This window comes from Alosa pseudoharengus, unplaced genomic scaffold, assembly GCF_046254945.1.
Source record: "Alosa pseudoharengus isolate Yale_2024_CS ecotype anadromous, Long Island Sound unplaced genomic scaffold, YU_APseudo_1.1 YU_APseudo_1.1_scf_8, whole genome shotgun sequence".
NCBI lineage: Eukaryota > Metazoa > Chordata > Actinopteri > Clupeiformes > Clupeidae > Alosa > Alosa pseudoharengus.
The window spans coordinates 9445616-9463686 of NW_027468870.1; the positions used below are offsets into that span (position 1 = coordinate 9445616).

The following is an 18071-nucleotide window of genomic DNA, read 5'->3' on the forward strand; positions in this document are numbered from 1 at the left end:
GTATGTGAGCCGTTCGTCAGGAGAGAAGCTCGGCTAGCAGGGTGGAGCTCTGTCCGCACGTCTCTCTCCAGACGCAGAGCTTCTCTCGCCACAGCTGGGGAGGGAAATGTAAGCTGCTTTCTCCCAAGCCATCTTCAGCAGGACAGGGACATTAGCATGTTAATCCTTTGCGTATGAATTCTACAGTGCAACAGGGCTGAAATCAATATCAGTACCAGCACAGCCTTGCATTATTGACGTGCCGGGAACATTCTCAGCATTATGCTGATGTTCATTTCACCGTTTTATCACTCTCATTGCCAGGGATTCACAATATTGTTAAGTGTTACTGTATGCATGAAAATGCTAAACACAGTTATATTCAAAACACTCAAATGAAAATAAATGACCATCTGTCTGCTGATTTATAAAGGCCATCACAAATGAGATACAGAGGGACTACACTACACTGCACCTCAATGAAGGAGTTGTCCATTTTGAATGTCCATAACTCAACCTACTAAGGAAATGAAAAAATGCACTCTTAACATTACAATAATGAAAGTAAAAGAATATCTGACTAACCCAGTTGGTGGATGGAATGGATACAGAGTGTATATCAGTAGTTGCATGAGCATTTGATTTTCATGATGCAATGGTTCATTAATTGTATTGGAAGGATAATGTGGAGACCTATGGTGATAGTGGGGTAGACTGCATGCTTTCCTCTGTCCTGTGTGCTTTTGCCTTGGATTTATAATGCGTAAATCTGATGGGCATCTAATGTCCTCTGTCTGTTACTAACTTATCTGTCTAATGTCGCTCTAACATCTCACAACACGGTTCACATGATGCTTAGATATTTGTGTTGTGTATGTTATTTAAAAGCTCTCCTAAACTGTTCTCTGTTCTCTTCTCTCTCTCTCTTGTTTTTTTTTCTCTTGTGTCAACATTCTGCAATTGCAGAGTCTCTTGGGATTGAATTTATGGGTATGGACCAATCCTTCATTTTGATTGCAAGATTAACTAGAGCTGTGTAGATCTTCTACCATTTGTCATGCTCCCATTTCCTTCTGTGAGGTGGACTCTAAAGCAAATGGACTAATTGATTAACCAATCAATCTATCAATCAGCTGGGCCCTTGAGTAGAGGAGGTCCTCCCTCCAGTATCAGCATGTAAGTCGTCTTTATCACAGAACTCATCCCTCAGGAAGCAGGATGGACATTAGATATGGTGGATTTTAGAGGCCATGCTTTCTTATTGGCTTAAGATGTTAGTGAATTATAACATTTATAACATTGGTGTTGGTGATGACATCACCACAGATGTTTTGAATTTGTGTAAACTCGAATTTAGTGTTCAGTGTTCTCCAACAACTCAAAGGCAGATTTCATATGTTGCAACATAGGCCTACCAGATGTTTTATTTGCCTATCGTTGACACGTTCGCCCATTAAAGCAGAATTTCCGAACTACAAATTGGCTGCGGAAAGATGATGGTTGCGTGCTGGCGGTACAGTTTTCTGCGGCTTTGAGCCTGGCCGCTGTTTACAACGGCGTAAACACCACAAGTGTGGTGTTTTGGGTAGATTTTGTTTGTGTATGTCCTCAAGTGCTGTTGGCAGTGACAACAGCGTAATCACCAACACACCTCGCAAGTTTCTCAGGAGTCAGCTCACCCCTTTAATCAACGTAGCTCACACACTCGCTCACACATTCCTATGTCATTTAGGGACTTGAAAGAACTGTAACGTTTTGTCAGGATTGCTCTCAGGGTTCCGCTTTGCATATAGAGGGAATAAATTCCCCACTAAAACTACACTACCTCGGTGGCAATATTGCCTGAAGTAACAAATTAGTAGAGTTTTGTTTACTATGTAGAGTTGATCAATATTGTTCTAGTATAATGCAGTTTTTAGTAAATCTTTTGCAAGGGGGATGAGTTCTGCAAAGAAGACCTGACCTAACTCCAGTCCTCTCCGAGAGGCTTCAGAGATTGCCTTTGAAATTGCTTTGTCATCTCCTCCTCCTTGCCCACCGTCCTCTTTACCCGCTTTGCTAGTCGACTATCCCCATCATGCTATAACATCTCGTTCTGGTCATGAAACTCCTTACCCTCTTCTTGTGTTGTTCATGTACGTGTCCGCTTTGCTAGTCGACTATCCCCATCATGCTATAACATCTCGTTCTGGTCATGAAACTCCTTACCCTCTTCTTGTGTTGTTCATGTACGTGTCCGCTTTGCTAGTCGACTATCCCCATCATGCTATAACATCTCGTTCTGGTCATGAAACTCCTTACCCTCTTCTTGTGTTGTTCATGTACGCGTCTCTTTCTTTGCCTCCTCTTCTTCTTTTCTTCATGATCATCCCATTTTTTGAATGTTCTCCCATCATCGAAATACCTCGTAATGCCATTTCTGTATGCTTCATCAAAAAATTATTCTTTATTCAAAGTTTTGATTTGAGCTATTGCATTTCAGTTATAGTGGTTTGCCAATGCTAGAGCATGCTAGATTATCTGTTTTGAAAAACATATTGAATGTCTGTGTGTGCTCCTTATATATAAAAGGCCCACCCTTCTCACGACCTTGCCATATACTTCTCATATGGGGGTTTCTCTACATGATCCTAGACTCAAGCAGTTGTTGGTAGTCCATAGTCCCTCCATACTGTCTATACCCCATTCAAGCCAATGTATTACCTCAGATCAATTTATTATAATGAAAAGCGTGTACTACAGCCGCATTGCCAATTCACCCTCTGTTAGATTTCCAGTAGATGTCCATAAAAATGAAAACCAGCTGAAGAAACTGGCGTTCAGAACTAGAGCCCTGACCCACTGGTGCAGGTGTATCCACAGCCACCATGGGTGTTCTGCCATCAGCCTAGAAAGTTGTGTTGGTCTAGATCCAGTTCAGTGTCTCACGAGAAATACCTTTTCGAGACAGCCTCCAGGCTTGACCGTGTTCCCTGAAACGCAACAGCAAGGCTTAAATGAGGGTGGACAAGTAGTCACCGATGTAGTCAGGACGGACAAGCTTGTCAGGGAGAGAAAATGCAGCTCTGTGGAGCCAGCCGTGGGAGTCAGGCAGAAAGAGAGGCCAGGCCGTGTGCTTTGCCAGGCAGCCTCTCACATCGCTCTTCCCCATCTGTGCGTGTGCAGAGGCAGAGGAGCTTTATCAGAAGAGAGTCCTGACAATCACCGGGATCTGTGTGGCTCTGCTGGTGGTGGGCATCGTCTGTGTCGTCGCCTACTGCAAAACCAAGTAAGTCAACACACATACTACATTCCTATCCCTATTTTCAAAATAAAAATACTATAGAATCCACAGGGTGTTTTTTTTATAGATTCATAAATAATATTTTTACATCAATATATTAAATCTCCATGTATATAAGCAGACATTGTAACTGGCCAAAAATATTTAGATTTTCTTTGGTCTTTCAATGAATGTTTCCATACATTCTGTACTAACCTGTATGTATGACCTGACTGTCTTGTTGTTGCCATGTTGTTGAATGGAAAGACATCTTTGCTGTTGTGTCTGTTGAAATGACGGAAGCCTCACTATAGTCTGCCCCCCAGGAAACAGAAGAAGAAGATGCACAATCACCTGCGGCAGAACATGTGTGTGGATCACCCCAACCGCAACCTGGCCAACGGACCCAATCACCCCGGCCCAGGCCCAGAGGAGATACCCATGGTCGATGTGAGTTTGATGACCACTTTGGTGCACTGCCAGTGCCAAAGGGCCTCAGTGGCCATGAATCAGTATTTTTCCCATCTTGTGCTTGACTCAAGGGCAAGGCTGACATGTTTTTTGTCCCTCTGTCTGTCTCCACAGTATATCTCCAAGAACGTACCAGCCACAGAGCGTATCATTCAGCATGGAGCGGCAGTTTCCTTTCCAGGCAGCCGAGCGTCTTCCAGATCCCACAACTCGTCCACCCACGCCCATTCCTCCACTCAGAGGTGTGTCCCTGCTAGTGGAGTCACGCTAGTTTCGGAACCCCCGCACACCCCTACCCCAACCTGTCACACAACAATCAGGGTGGCATTTTATGAAAGCGTAACTGAGTACATAGCTGTGGCCATAGAAACTAAATAAGTGTTTTTCTCATTTAATGGTTGTGACTATAATTCTAGTAAACAAACCACAGGCTTGTTTTTTTCATCAGTCGCCCATAGGGCTGTTGTTGTAAGATCTATCAAATCACAGGCCATGAAACCCAACTGATTCTGTTCCAGATACCAGCCTTACCTTATCACACACAGCTGGTCACAGCGGCCTGCTTCCATTCACCACCCACCGTGGTTATATCTCAGGTAACTTTCCCTTCAGGAGTTCCCTTTGGTCCCTGATGTGCGCCTCTCAGCTTGCCACTTCTAGGCCTCCTGTATTCCTCCTCTTTGGCTTTCCACTGCACTCCTCCAGACCTTCTGCTTCCTTCCTCCGGGCTTTTGGGCTCTTTCAGGGCATTGGCTTCATTGGTTTCTCTGGGATGACTAGCTTATGTTATCCCACTAACATGACATTATGGGAACGTTTTTTTCTCTTTTCTTTACATGTCACTTTTATTATTTTTTTCCCCATGACCTCTCCTCTTCTCAGACGGTCTCATAGTTTCTCTCCTTCTCTCCCTCTCTCCCTCGTTCCTTGTTCCACCTGTCCTTCAGACACGAGGAGCGTACCTGGAGCCTGGAGCGGACGGACAGCATCGTGTCGGACTCCCCGGGCATGATGTCGTCCTCAGTGGGGACCAGTAAATGCAGCAGCCCAGCGTGCATGGAGGCACGGGCCAGGCGGGCAGCCCACTGTGGCTACTCGGAGCCGCACCGGGGCAGCCTGCAGTACGGAGACTCCTTCGACTCCCTGGGGGACTCTCCACACAGTGACAGGTGGGAACGGCGCCCTCTAGCTGCAGCCCTGCACACACACGCTGTATCTTTTTTTCTGTTTCGAAGCTTTGCCAGCTATATACAATGCTAATTTCCACTTGTGGTCAGCGCAGTCTCATTTATTTATTCATTTTGTCTAGACAGCTTGGATTTACTGCACCCTCTAAGCATTTTGGATGCTGGCTTAAGCATTTAAATGCTGTATGCAACAGTAAGCACTGAGGCACTTTGTCACAAATTATAGCTACAAACATATTCTAGAGGAGAGGTGAAGCCCATTGTGTAGTGGTTATGTGGTGCTGTGGTTTTTGTTTTTTAAGAACACCACAAGCTCTGAGCCATGGCGAGCAAAAAAAAAAAAAAAGTGGGACTCTATACCACCTGGGCTTCATTAATTTAGCGAGAGCTGAACAACACATAATCTCATGGGTAATGCGGCTCTTGTGTGAGCCTAAGGGGCCTGGTGGGGGTGGGGGTGGGGGTGGAGGGAAGGGGGCAGTGGCAGGTGGAGGCTCTGGCTCTCTGAACCTCAGTCCTCCAGCTGATTGAGCTGTTGCTGTGGATGTCACTGCCTGGTCTTGGTACACTAAACGGGTGATGAAAGATCTTTTAAAAAAAAAAAAAAAACAAGGCTTTGGCCAGTGTCTGTGAAAACTCTAAAACGCATAGCTTACTGGCCACGCACACGGGCATATAATAAAAGTCATCGGAAGTCAGTCGCATCTGATTTAGGAGGAAGTCCCCCGAGAGAGCAGGAGGGAAATTATTGGCTTCCATGATGAAGTGTAGCCTGACGTAAGCTAAGCTAACAGGGGAGTTTCTGTAAGTAGTACGCGGCACAGGCGCCCATCTGTTAGTGCGCCATAATTACAGTGTTACACTTGTCCATAGTGGACTGCTTCACAGTGGCCCCATTCATTACGGCAGTGCTCCAGTGATGTCGTTTGGCCATTGAGCCCTTCAGAGTGCTGTGTCCTAATGTGCTCACTGCAGCTCTGGAGGAGCCATACATCACCATGTGAGCAGACAGACTGAGGAGAGGGAGGCCCACTCACATCAATCAGCAAACACTGGAGGCAGGAGTCCTCATAATCTTAAGCATATGCGGTCATCGACTGGCAAATGTGCACCTCGGTGTTAGGTGCTTGTTCCTATCACTGCCAACAATCACTTTGTTTTTCCTACACTGATGGAAGAATTTAAATTGAATTGTGATCGGGCCTAGTCCAAGACTAAATGCAAGCTTCAACAAAAATCTCCATGTGATCTATTTACAGAAAACTGGCCGATAATGTTTATCCCACGTTTCTTTTTTAAGAGCTAGAGACAATAAGTGATAATGAGCCCATATGGCTAATGCTGACTCATTTGCAGTATTTTGTCCATTGGTCAATGTGCACTGTCCCTATCAAAAAATAAGTGAGTTAATTAATTACAACTCTTGTTATTATTATTATTCTTGTTATCTTGTTGTTGGGCAGCCGTGGCCTACTGGTTAGCACTTCGGACCTGTAACCGGAGGGTTGCCGGTTCGAACCCCGACCAGTAGGCACGACTGAAATGCCCTTGAGCAAGGCACCTAACCTCTCACTGCTCCCCGAGCGCCGCTGTTGATGCAGGGATTAGTGTGTGCTTCACCTCACTGTGGGCCAGATGTACCTACATTTGCGAACGTAGCGTTATCAGTGTCATGGAGAAACCGCAGATTGCGAACGCTGTCAGACCCAAGTTTCCGTCGTATTTATCAATCGTTCAATCCATAGTGTAATCTGTGCCTTTCTCTGCCTTTCTCCCCCCATAAACGCAATTTACGAACGTCCACAACTGAATGGCAGAGCCTACATACAAGCGCAGTTGAATGAAGTTAACGGATGACAACATTAAAAAGAATCAAACTTTAGCGATCATGAAATAATGCCATACATGATAAGATGTCAACAAGCAGGGAGATCAGTAGTTCTACTCAAACTACTTGTGCACGTAGGCTATGGAAGATTGGACAAATCTAGCAAGTAGGAAAGTTTAAGTGAATGACGTAAAAGTGAAAGTAAGACATTCGAAAAGCCAACGAAAGTTGAGGTTGCTTTTGATAGTACAAAGACTTACAAAACTGGTGCTCTAAATAGCGATTCTGTTGTCTTTGAAAGGTTCTATTGACGCATTGAACTGCAATTTGGATTAACACCTGCTTTTACAAGGCGGAAGTATTTAGGCGCAGAATAGACGTGCGCTTTCAGGAAACTCCCACTTTTCCCCTGGATTCTCCCATGAATGCATATGCATGACACGAAAAACGCAGTTTGCCACGTTCAGCTCCCGCGACAGGCAGTTTGCGCTTTTACATCATTGCGGCCTGTTTGTACATACCTCGCAATGATTTTACACGCATGTTGCGAAACAAATACGCCTGAAGTGGGCGCAAACGCATTAGTACATCTGGCCCTGAGTGTACACTGTGTGCTGTGTGTGTTTCACGAATTGGGATAAATGCAGAGACCAAATTTCCCTCACGGGATCAAAAAAAGTATATATACTTATATACTTATAAAGGTTGTGGTGATTTTGCTCATTTCTGACACTCATTTCCTTCTTTCCTCATCAATCCATCTGTCCCCCTGACCACTGCGTGCAGGTATGTGTCCGCCCTGACCACGCCGGCCCGCCTGTCGCCCGTGGACTTCCATTACTCACTGCCCCCGCAGGTGCCTACCTTCCAGATCACCTCCCCTAACGCCAGCCACGCCATGTCCCTGCCCCCGGCCGCACACACCCCCTACCCGCTGGAGCTGGAGGATGAGGCGCCCCTGCTGCTGCGCCGCTACCAGGTGCCCCTGCACGATGCCCAGCCGCGCCCGGGAGGCCCGGGAGGCCACGACAGCTACCGGCAGCAGCGCCGCAGCGCCTACCTGAACGACAGCACGGGCAGCCTGCCGTCCAGCCCCTACCGGCTGGCGGGCGAGGACGACGAGTACGAGACCACGCAGGAGTACCTCTCCTCTCTGGAGCAACCAAAGAGAAGCAGCGGCAGCGGCGGCGGCGGAAGCAGACGCTGGCGGAGGTCCAGACTGAACGGCCACGTGTCGGCGCGGGGCTACGAGGAGGCCGCTGCGGCCGCGCGGGGCGGCTGCCTGTCGGACAGCGAGTCAGAGGAGGAGGAGGGCGAGAACACGCCCTTCCTCAGCATGCAGAACATGAACGCCGAGCCGGCCATCATCTACAGACCGGCCGACAGTCGGACTTCACACGCGTCGGGCCGGCACAGCGCTGCTCGTGGGAACACCGCACAGACCAGACTCACGCACTCACGGTCCAAAGCGGACAATGTGCCCCACTAGAGCCAGTGAGAGAGGAATGGAAAAAACAACCTATCAACAAGAAATCAATATACTATAGACATGCACCTATAAGAAATATTTTTATTTTATATAACTGACAGATATTCTAAACAAATGAAATATTTATTTTCATTTTAGCAAAAGTTGTCTACTAGTTAACAGCAAAGACTTTTTTTATAGGGAAAACTCTATTTATATGTACATTTTGATTTACAGCATAAAAAAGACGTGCCAATTTTTTCACAACTTAAAAAATAGAGTAATATTGTGGTGCCTTTTGCTGTATGCCGATACCAGAGGGCCAGTGGAGTTTTTTGTAGCCTTTCTTATATGGACGCCTCATTTTTTATACACATTTATTCTTTTTGTTCTCTCTGTTTGGCCTTCTTCCTTTCTTTTTCAGGTTGTGTTCTCTTTTTTTTGGAGCGAACCCCCATCTGAACTGTGACATTGCCCCTGTCATCATTCATGCAATATAAACCACTCAAACATAAGGTGTATGTTTACATGAATATAATTCACATAAATGTTTATTATTATTATTATTATTATTATTAGCTTTTCAAACAGGAGTCCAGACAAATGCAAAGAGGGACTCTTTGACTTTCTTTTCTGAAAAATGAAGGGCAGGGTGCATGTTATATGTCTCTCCAAACATGTCGTCTTATCCCGACACCGCCTATGCTGTCCCCCTGGTGTCCAGTGCGAGGTGTGGGGAGCACTGAGGTCGGCTGCTGGGGCTCACGGTGTGAGCAGAGAGGGGGACGCTGGGTTGCGGGTGTGAGGATGGGTGGATGCCGCTGCTGCTGCTAGTGTGATGGGGTTTGACATGTGGTCAGCTGATATGCAGTTTATCAGCCCCCTCCCCTCCCCCCTCCAAGAAAACAAGCTTCTGGACATATGGGTGTCCTTTTACCTCAGAAGGATTTGTTTAATTTTGTTGTGGCTTTGGTAAAGTCAAGGCAAAGGAAGTTATATTTGACAGAAGGCCATGGTTGTATGGTAATTCACAAAACAATACAAAACAAAGAAAAAAAGAATTGAATGCATTCCACCAAACGCATCTCATGTTTCCCATGATCCTCCATGTGCCCTCACGTGGCCCTCTGTTTCAGCAGCTCACATAGGGAACCAAACAGTGTCTCAGGAGCTTTCTGGCACGCCAACACACACACTGACTGACACACACAGACACACACACACACACACACACACACACACACACACACACACACACACACACACACACACACACAGACTGACACATGCCCAAAGAGTCACTCACACACACACACACACACACACGCATACACACACACACATACACACCCTGCACTCTTGGAACCCTCCGCTCAAACACACACACACAGCTATCAAACCTAGAATCTCATTAGTCGTTAGAACGGGCCCTCTTCCTGTAAACTTTGTCCCGTTTCCCCCAGTGGGTTAAAGGGAGACAAAGACGCAACAGACGAAGGAAGTTCCTTCACACAATCAAGAGGATTCAATGAATAATTTGAGGGGTCAAGAAAAGCCAGAATATGCTGCCTTTATATTTAGCCTTGTCCGATGTTGATTTCTAGAAAACACTTGTGCAGTGTTTATAAACTGTGATTTCCTGACATGTTTTTTTTTCCGTAGTGCATACCAAATGATGTTCATATATTATTATTATTATTATTATTATTATTATTTGCTTTGGCTTTGTGCACTGATTAATGTAATTTCACCTAGATTGTCTAAACTCCAAGCAACCTCACTTTTACTTTCAGTGGTAGATGAAATGAAAACAACTGACAGACATGTCACTCCACTTTGTCTTTCACACATTTTTAAGTCAGATGGCCTCCAGCTATGAGAGAAAAAAAAAACTTTATGCCATTATCCAGCCTCCTGTGTGGAAAAGACAAATGTGAATAAAGATGAACTATTTCAGTGACAAGAGTGTAATAATAGCCTACATTGGCATATTTTCAGTTACTCAATGTGAGGGGAGGGAGCTGATGTTGTTGAAAACTATCCAGTACATCAATGAAACAAATAAAAAAAAACAAAGTTATATGTTTAGAAGAAAAAGCAGCCATTTTGAAAGGTAGAGCTCCAATAGAGTACAGTTTTGTGACAAAACAGTGGCACGGGCATACTTTAGTCTAGAAAGGGTTTCCACTCACAGCAATCCCACAATCCCTCTGTCCATCCCCCTTACATTGCATTTAGACTCTTATTTGTATATTTGAGAAATGCAAAAAAAGAAAGAGTGTGCTTCTCTAGTTAGTTTTAATGTGACCCCCCCCCCCCCCCCCGCCCCCGCCTCCTCCCTCACCTGACCCAGCCCCAACTAGAATTTTGACAGTTATGTCCTGCCAGTTTCTTTTCGACTGTTCCTTTTTGGATTTCTTCCTCGCTTGAAACGTTTAACCCCACCCCCACCCCCCGACCCTGCATGTCCTTGTGGTCAAGGTTAGATGGGTGCATGGTAAAAGCAGCAGACATTTTTCCAGTCAGTGAAAGTGTGTTTCATTTAACATTCAGCAATAAAAAAGAACCCCACCCCACCCCCCACCTCCCACTCCATGTCCATTCTTGGAATATGCTAGAGAAAAAAGAAGAAAATGCAAGATTGTCATAGATTGTAAAATAAAAAAAAAATGAAAAAGAACCCATCTGTTCTTATGGCAAAATAAATCTTTATTCGTATAATTTTAAACGAATGTGGTCATATCTGTGCAAGGACACGCTATGTGTAAAAATATGTCCATTCAGATGGGCTGTCTGATATTGGAACAGCAGCAGGGTCTATAGAAAAGCACTTGTATGAATTGTTTGCCCTTGCCATTTGACCTGGTCACTGTGAGACGGTCAAGTCTGCAAATGTTGGAGAGAGCAATCACCACAGTTTCCATGAGGAAATCTCCATCTGGCCCAAGCATTGCAGGCTTAGATGTCAGCTTGACCATACCAGCACTATATACAACTGAGTACTATTAGCTCCCATTGCCTCCAAGATCTATCAGAGTGTCAGAGCATTGCATTTGACGTAAGACAAGACACAAAACCAAGAAGTTGAACTATTGCTCAGCACATCGATTTCCCTCTCTCTCCTCTGTTTGTGTGTGTGTGTTTATGTGTGTGTTTGTGTTTGTTTGTGTGTGTGCTATAGTTTGACGGCATGGTAGACTGTGCAGAAATAAATGTATAGGTGTAATAAAGTTTCAACATTCCGTGTGTGTGTGTGTGTGTGGTAGAGTCACACCCTTATTGTGTACGGAGAAAGTTACTGTCAGAAACAATTTGTTCATTGTATGTGTATTACATAACTCTAATTAGGATATTTTAGATTATGACATTGTCTATGTAATGGTTAGACACCTAAGCATTTACATAATGTGTGTTTGTGTGTGTGTGGGAGAGAGGGAGAGAGAAATAGATGTGTCCATGGGAGGTCATGTCGGTGTGTATTGGGGGCGATGTTTTTAAGAGCCGCCAAAGGGAGTTGTTAGTGTGCTTCACACATCCAGCTGCACGAGGCTGAGGCCTCGGTGTCAAGCAATTCCCCCTGACCTGGGAGACGTTTCCAAGACATTCATCTGGGTTCCATCACCACCAGACACATGTCTTTCCCCCGACGACCCTGATCAACTATCAGTTTTTATGTGTTTTGTTCTTTCTGGTCAACGCTGACATGCTTAAACCTGAAACATATGCTTCACAATGTTTTAGTTTAGTTGCCAAACAAAAAGCTTGAACAAACCAGTCTATGACAGCTCTCCTACTTAACATAGATGGTGTGCATGCAACAACCTGCATGGGGTGTACTAGTTAATTACCTCAGGAGAGGTCTTTTACTTTTTACCTAGCCATGCAAATTGCAGTAAGATCCTACTGCTTCATAGAGTGAAACTTAGTAATAGTCATTGCAGTGTGGGAAGTGCTCCTTAGGGATATGTTTTCCAGTTATGTATGCAAATTGTCATTGTCTGGAGACAAACCTCTGACACTTACGGTTGGCTCAGTTCTGGTGCAAGGAGTACTAACGGATGTCTCCGATACAAAGCTTGTTTTCCATTTTTTAATCTGCATTAAAAAAGAGATTTAATACGACCTCGGAGTCATAGGAACTGTTTCCTTCTTTTTGCAAACTCACAACAACAGAATTGACAACAAATAAGATTTGCTGAATGTGTACATTGCCAGTGGACCTTAGATTAGCCACCACAAAACAAAACTCTGGTTTGCATGTTTCCAATTACAAACACTTAGTGGCAGTCACATACTGTATTCTCACTCTCAAAGGCATCGTAAGCCTGCCAACACACTTTCAGTCATAGATTTTAAAATGTGATTGTTGATAATTAGTCTAATGTCATTTAAAAAAGAACTTCATGTTTTTAAAATACTGAAATGGCTGGTTTGAGCAGTCTGTTGAGCGGCTAGTTGAGCGTGAAAAGGGAAGACAGCCCTTGTTCCCCTTCCTGAAAGGCGGCGAGATTGGTTACCCTCCTGAGGACCCTCACAGGCAGCATTTCAGTTGGAATTCATCAATTCACATCAATTTGGACATCTGATTCACGCTTTGTTGCAAGGTCACGCAAACTCTCTCTGCTGACTTTGGGCGGGTTACTGTTTTGTTGATGTGGGAAAATTAAGAAAAAAAGAGAAAAACATTCCTTAAAAGCAGAAAAATCAAACCCAAACTCAAAAGCTTGCACGCTAAGACACTTTGCCTGAGGCCAAGCCTGTCATAAGATCTATAATGTATCTGTCTTTCTCCAGTCATGGGTGCAACATTGTAGCAAATATTTTTGTGCTGTCCAAAGTTTGAACAACCTGCAGAAAATGATGCAAGGTGCAGGACACGCACAGGCTGTGTGATTTGTTTTATGGGGCCTCTGTAGGTCGGTCCCGATTTCTTTACACAGCACAAACACACAAACTGAGGATTTCTGCCATTTGCACGACTCATAAATATAAACACATCCAACTGTTGTGAACCGTGTGACACGAGGAGTCTATGCCAAATCAATTCCTCAGCGAAAGGCAGCTCGTCCTGTGAGGATCACCACTCATTCTATACTCTACACTATACTTAACTAAACTAAAACACAGCATGTTGAGCAAGCCCCTAGAACCTATTCGGCATGCGCGTTTAGCTCATATGGATTGGGCTATCTACCAATAGTAAATCAACACCCTGAAGACAGGCACCAGGCTACGCAGCTGTGTACTCCACTCCTCCAGCTGAAACACAGCTTTACGTGAGGTGCAAAAGCAGACACCAGCAAAATGTACTGACAGTACACTCTGCGTGCAGGTGCATGTTCACCACATTCAGATCACTGATTGCAAACAGAAGGGAGGGAACCCACACATACACGCACTAAAGAGCAATTGTCCAGGCAAATCTAGTTTGTTTACATTCTAGACCATCTCAATAAAACTGCTTGTAACATCGAATGAGGCCAGATTTGCTAGGAGCATTAACCATCGCACCCATTCTAAGCACACACCTGCACTCTGCAAGCTGATTCCCAATACTTCATTTAAACTTGTTGTTTCACAATATATTTTACCATAGAGAGTATTATCTCATGGGGAAGTTGCTAGTGTTGAAATAACCAGAGTGTGTAGTGCTTCAAAGTGAACAGTTTTTTTTCCCTTGCATGGTCTGCACTGTGCAAACCAGGTGTGACCGTGAGACGAGAGATGGCTAACATGCACTTCAGAGACAAACACAACAACTGCTGTAACCAGGCACGCTGCTGTTACTACTACAAGCACAGACACAACTCGTGATTGAACTGCACACCCTCATTAAAGTAACCTTACCACATGGGTAGAGCGATGACTTATGGGAAAAGCGGCGTGACAGACCTAGCACTCTGGAGCAACAATGCGAAACGGCGCTCTAAGGCACTGGAAGAAGGACACCAGCATCTCCCACCCCAAAACTATTCCTCACGGAGACATTTGCCATGTGTACAGCGACAGCACACATCCGCGGGAACACCTCAGTGTTTGTCCATGTCTTTGTGTGGGGCGTGTTAGTCCGGATGGGTAGTGTTTGGGGCTGTCATGTCTACTATTGACCTTACAACCAGATAAGGCCCTTCCCATGCGTGCCTGCTCGGTCCTGCTCGTCCAGAGGACGGCGCCGCTTGATCAGCTCTGCACATCGACGCGTGGTGCATGTTACAGTGGCGGCCTGGCGGGGGAGGCGTAATCACTCTCTGGCTGCTGGTGATGAATGTGTACTGGGGCTCTCTCCAGGCAGCCTGGCGTGCCGAGCAAGTGTGTGCGTGCAACAAAGTCTGTCAGTGATCTGGGCTGTCAAAACTATGAGGCAGCCTGTCACACCTAACTATGATGTGCACATTGTGTAAAAAGAGAGTTTTGCCCTGTGGTCATCTGTTCCTGTCAGGGTGGCGCAGATAATAAAAGGACAGTGTTTTGAAAGTTATGTGAAGGTACGTGTATGTGCCACTAGATGGCAATGTTATAAGTTCAAACAAACCCTTCGTAACAAACACACATTAAAGAGACTACATTTCCACATAGCTAAATGTATCCAACCAATTATGTATTTCTATTGGTAGCCATTTGCTGTTGCATTAAGGACTGATTGAGGAGAAACTGTATAAAAATGGACCATATATGGGTAACATTGTGCATTGTTTAAAGAGTTGACTGAATGTGGCATTGAATTGGGCTTAGCCTGATGAATCAATCATTTCTTGACTCTTACCATTAGACAATGCAGTGTTGATTGACTTAATACACATTGTAGACAGTAATGTTTTCCTCAGCAATACCTGATATGTTTTTGGAAGGGTTCAGATGACATCTATAGCCACCCACAGGAAGGTAATCAAAACAGTTAAATTATGAAAGAAGTTCCACAATTAATCAACAAACAGCCTGAACCAAATTTAAAAAAAGAGAAACTTGTCTCTAACTCCCACGTCTTAACACATTTTTGCCAGTTGAAACCTATTCTGTGTTCTTTCAAATAACCAAAACAAAAACAGACAGTGAATGACCACCTGCTCAGGTGACATGGATTAAAGTTAAAAACTGAAAACCCTGGTTTTGTGTTCAGTTATCTGGTTCAAACTGTGGGCAGATCAAGGATTGGGAACTCAAAACTCACACACAACAGCATCCATTATGTAATTGACCAATGCTAAATTCTAGCTGCATAATGGTGGAGAATTTGTTCTGGCATAGAGTGTGTGTTGGTTGGCAAAAGTGGTGTTACGTTTCCCTGCCAAAATACAATACACAATCACTCCTAGTCATCCCTTCATGACAGCATAATTTTAATGAAAAAATGCAAAGTCACTCAGTGAGCAAGTCTTAGGTGTCTCGTGTATGAATCAAAGCTGTTTTTGCATAGGTAAGCTTAGGATCTAGCTCATGGTATTAAGTTGGTGAATATATTATAATTTATTTATTTATCCTTTGTTTAACCAGGAGGTCTCTTTTTTAAGTGAAAAAAGCAGCACCTAGTTACAGGGGATAAACAACATAAAACAAACAGGGGACAAACAACATAAAACAAATACAAATACACAGCCCAAATACGATGTAAACAGAATAGGGGAAAAAAAAATAAAAAAAAAGGCAGTCTAAAAGCATTAATTCAATGCAGGATTTAAAATCAGAGAGAATTAATGTCATTTTTTAAAAAGTGTGCTCCAGGATGAAGGAGCAGTATAGCTGTCTTACCAAATTGCCTGTGAGAAATGATTTTCTTTGTTGTTAAATTAGCATTTTAGGTCTTGCATTTTGCCTACCAGTTAAATTAGGGCCCAAGACATTATACCATTAACATTATAAGACTGTCCAAGAATGTTTCTGTGAACATGCATTAATTCTACGTGAAGCAGTGTCTTAGTAACTTCCATCAGAAACAAAAAAAAAAACACGGAGCACACATGCAAATAAAACATAAAAAACAAATGCAAAACAAAACCAGATGAATGATTACAAATACAGGTTCATTTGGTAAGTTCTAAATGAAATTCTACTGTAGATAAAAATAAAATGATGTGATTATTTTAAAATTATGTGTTATTACCAACCTAATTGCCACCATGTTAGACACCCCGAATGACTGTAAATGTTGACTTAACTAATCACCTTGTCATTAGTGATGAAATGTCCTTGTGTTTTTTTTTTCCTTAATGCTGCATATTGCTCTCTGCATTTCACTGTTATCTGCTTAAAAAAAACTCAATTGCCCTCTAAATACTTCAAACTAAATTCAACGTTATTAAATGGGGTATTGTGATAGTCAAACACTGTTAAATAGCCATAGACTACAAAGCGGATCCAATTTATCTCAAATGTATAAAGAACTTGCCTGTTACTGTCTTTACAGAGAGGTTACATGGTGCATGCAGTACGTGTAAGCATTCTTTGCTTAAGAAAATACCTTCCCATGGCTAAATGTATTTTCCATTTCTGTCTGTTTGTCAAATCACCCTCTCAACAAGTGTCCCTGTAGTGAGACTCTGCAGCCTAGTCTCAGTTAAATCCCATATATTTTCTCAGTCTTTTTATGTTTCAAATTGCAGTGTTCAGGTGTGTCTGAATGGGAAGCCATGATAAATTGTATTGGAATGCCTTGGGGAGACAGAAATGTTTCACTTATAAGGGCCATCACTAACATCTGAGGGGGTGTACTGTTTTGCAAGTTTTACAGATGAGGTTATATTCACAGTTGGACTATAAATAAAATGCTAAAGATAAAACTTTAAAAATGTTGAACAATGTAAAAACTTAATAAATCTTATGTGTAAAGTATTTGAGAGTCAAGCCAATAAAAACCTACTGTGCCTCGGTGCATTCTCACACCCATCATTCTCACATGTGAAGAGTGGCTGAATAGCTTGCTTTTGGCAACAGAGACCAATAGCAGGTCACTGGGAAACCTTGCTGCTGCTATGGTTAAAAGGCAGCTGCCCAAAACGGATTTGATTGGAGGCCATTTCAACTCAAGGGTGAAACAGTGAACTCACAACACAAGTGTACATGTTGAGATGTTGTCTGGTATGAAACAATGGAGCCTTAATAAGTGTGTGCATAACCCATGCTAAGCTATGATACTTGGGTTTTTACAAACCAGACATGGGACAAACCCATTAAACCCATTTCACCTTTTTCTGTAAAATCATTCAATGAGTAAGGGTCCATTGCAATTACGAATACAGTAATGAGTGTATGAAGTTTTTGACTTTATATTATGACCAGCAAAAGGGTAGAGTTAACCCATTCTTTTTTGGTGTCAGGGTACTCTCAGCTCACAGTAAGTCATGACTAAGACCAAGAAGCAATATTCAAGGACAAGAGAAGAGTCAAGAATGAAGGCTGGAGTATAATACTGAAACTTTGAACAGTCAAGGCCACGATGGAAAAAAAGTTTTAAAAAAAGACAGACTGAGACAAATGACTAACAATGATACAAAACAGCAAATTGACTCAAAAATAGCCATGAAGGCATAGTAATTGTTACGTTGTATCCAGGATTTCATCCAGTAAGACTATTGAATATCAAACTAAGTTGAGGCATGCTAATGTCAGTGGTGCACACTAAGGAAATAGGTCACAGGAGAAAAGCAGAAGTTTGAATTTCCTTTCTGGAATTATTAAAGTTTTTATCTATCTAAATACAGTTTACAATATGTTTTGTTGTTTAAACTGAGGACTCAGTTTAGTGACTCATTACACTTGGGCCCCCCCTCTTGTTGAGTGTGAGTAGTGCATGTCCAGGGGCCTCTATTCACATTTTCACAGGAACTACTCACCTCATAAAATAAATTCCTGAACCACAATGGTTATTCAGAGAACTGTACA

The 18071-nt window shown here is 43.4% G+C and overlaps 1 protein-coding gene across 4 annotated transcripts in view; it reads left to right on the forward strand.

Annotated features, from left to right (window-relative positions):
- The window catches only part of nrg2a (neuregulin 2a), a 57026-nt gene extending 48316 nt beyond the window's left edge, over positions 1–8710 (forward strand). Inside the window, exons 8-14 of one of the 4 annotated variants that reach the window (XM_076275240.1) lie at positions 946–969; positions 3145–3247; positions 3556–3691; positions 3827–3954; positions 4231–4308; positions 4660–4881; positions 7514–8710. In XM_076275240.1, coding sequence (XP_076131355.1) covers positions 946–969; positions 3145–3247; positions 3556–3691; positions 3827–3954; positions 4231–4308; positions 4660–4881; positions 7514–8216 — 1394 coding nt within the window. In that variant the 3' untranslated portion in view covers positions 8217–8710. The remainder of the gene's footprint in view (positions 1–945; positions 970–3144; positions 3248–3555; positions 3692–3826; positions 3955–4230; positions 4309–4659; positions 4882–7513) is intronic. The other 3 variants (XM_076275242.1, XM_076275239.1, XM_076275241.1) reach the window with 3 other exon arrangements.
- The last annotated feature ends 9361 nt before the right edge of the window (positions 8711–18071 follow it).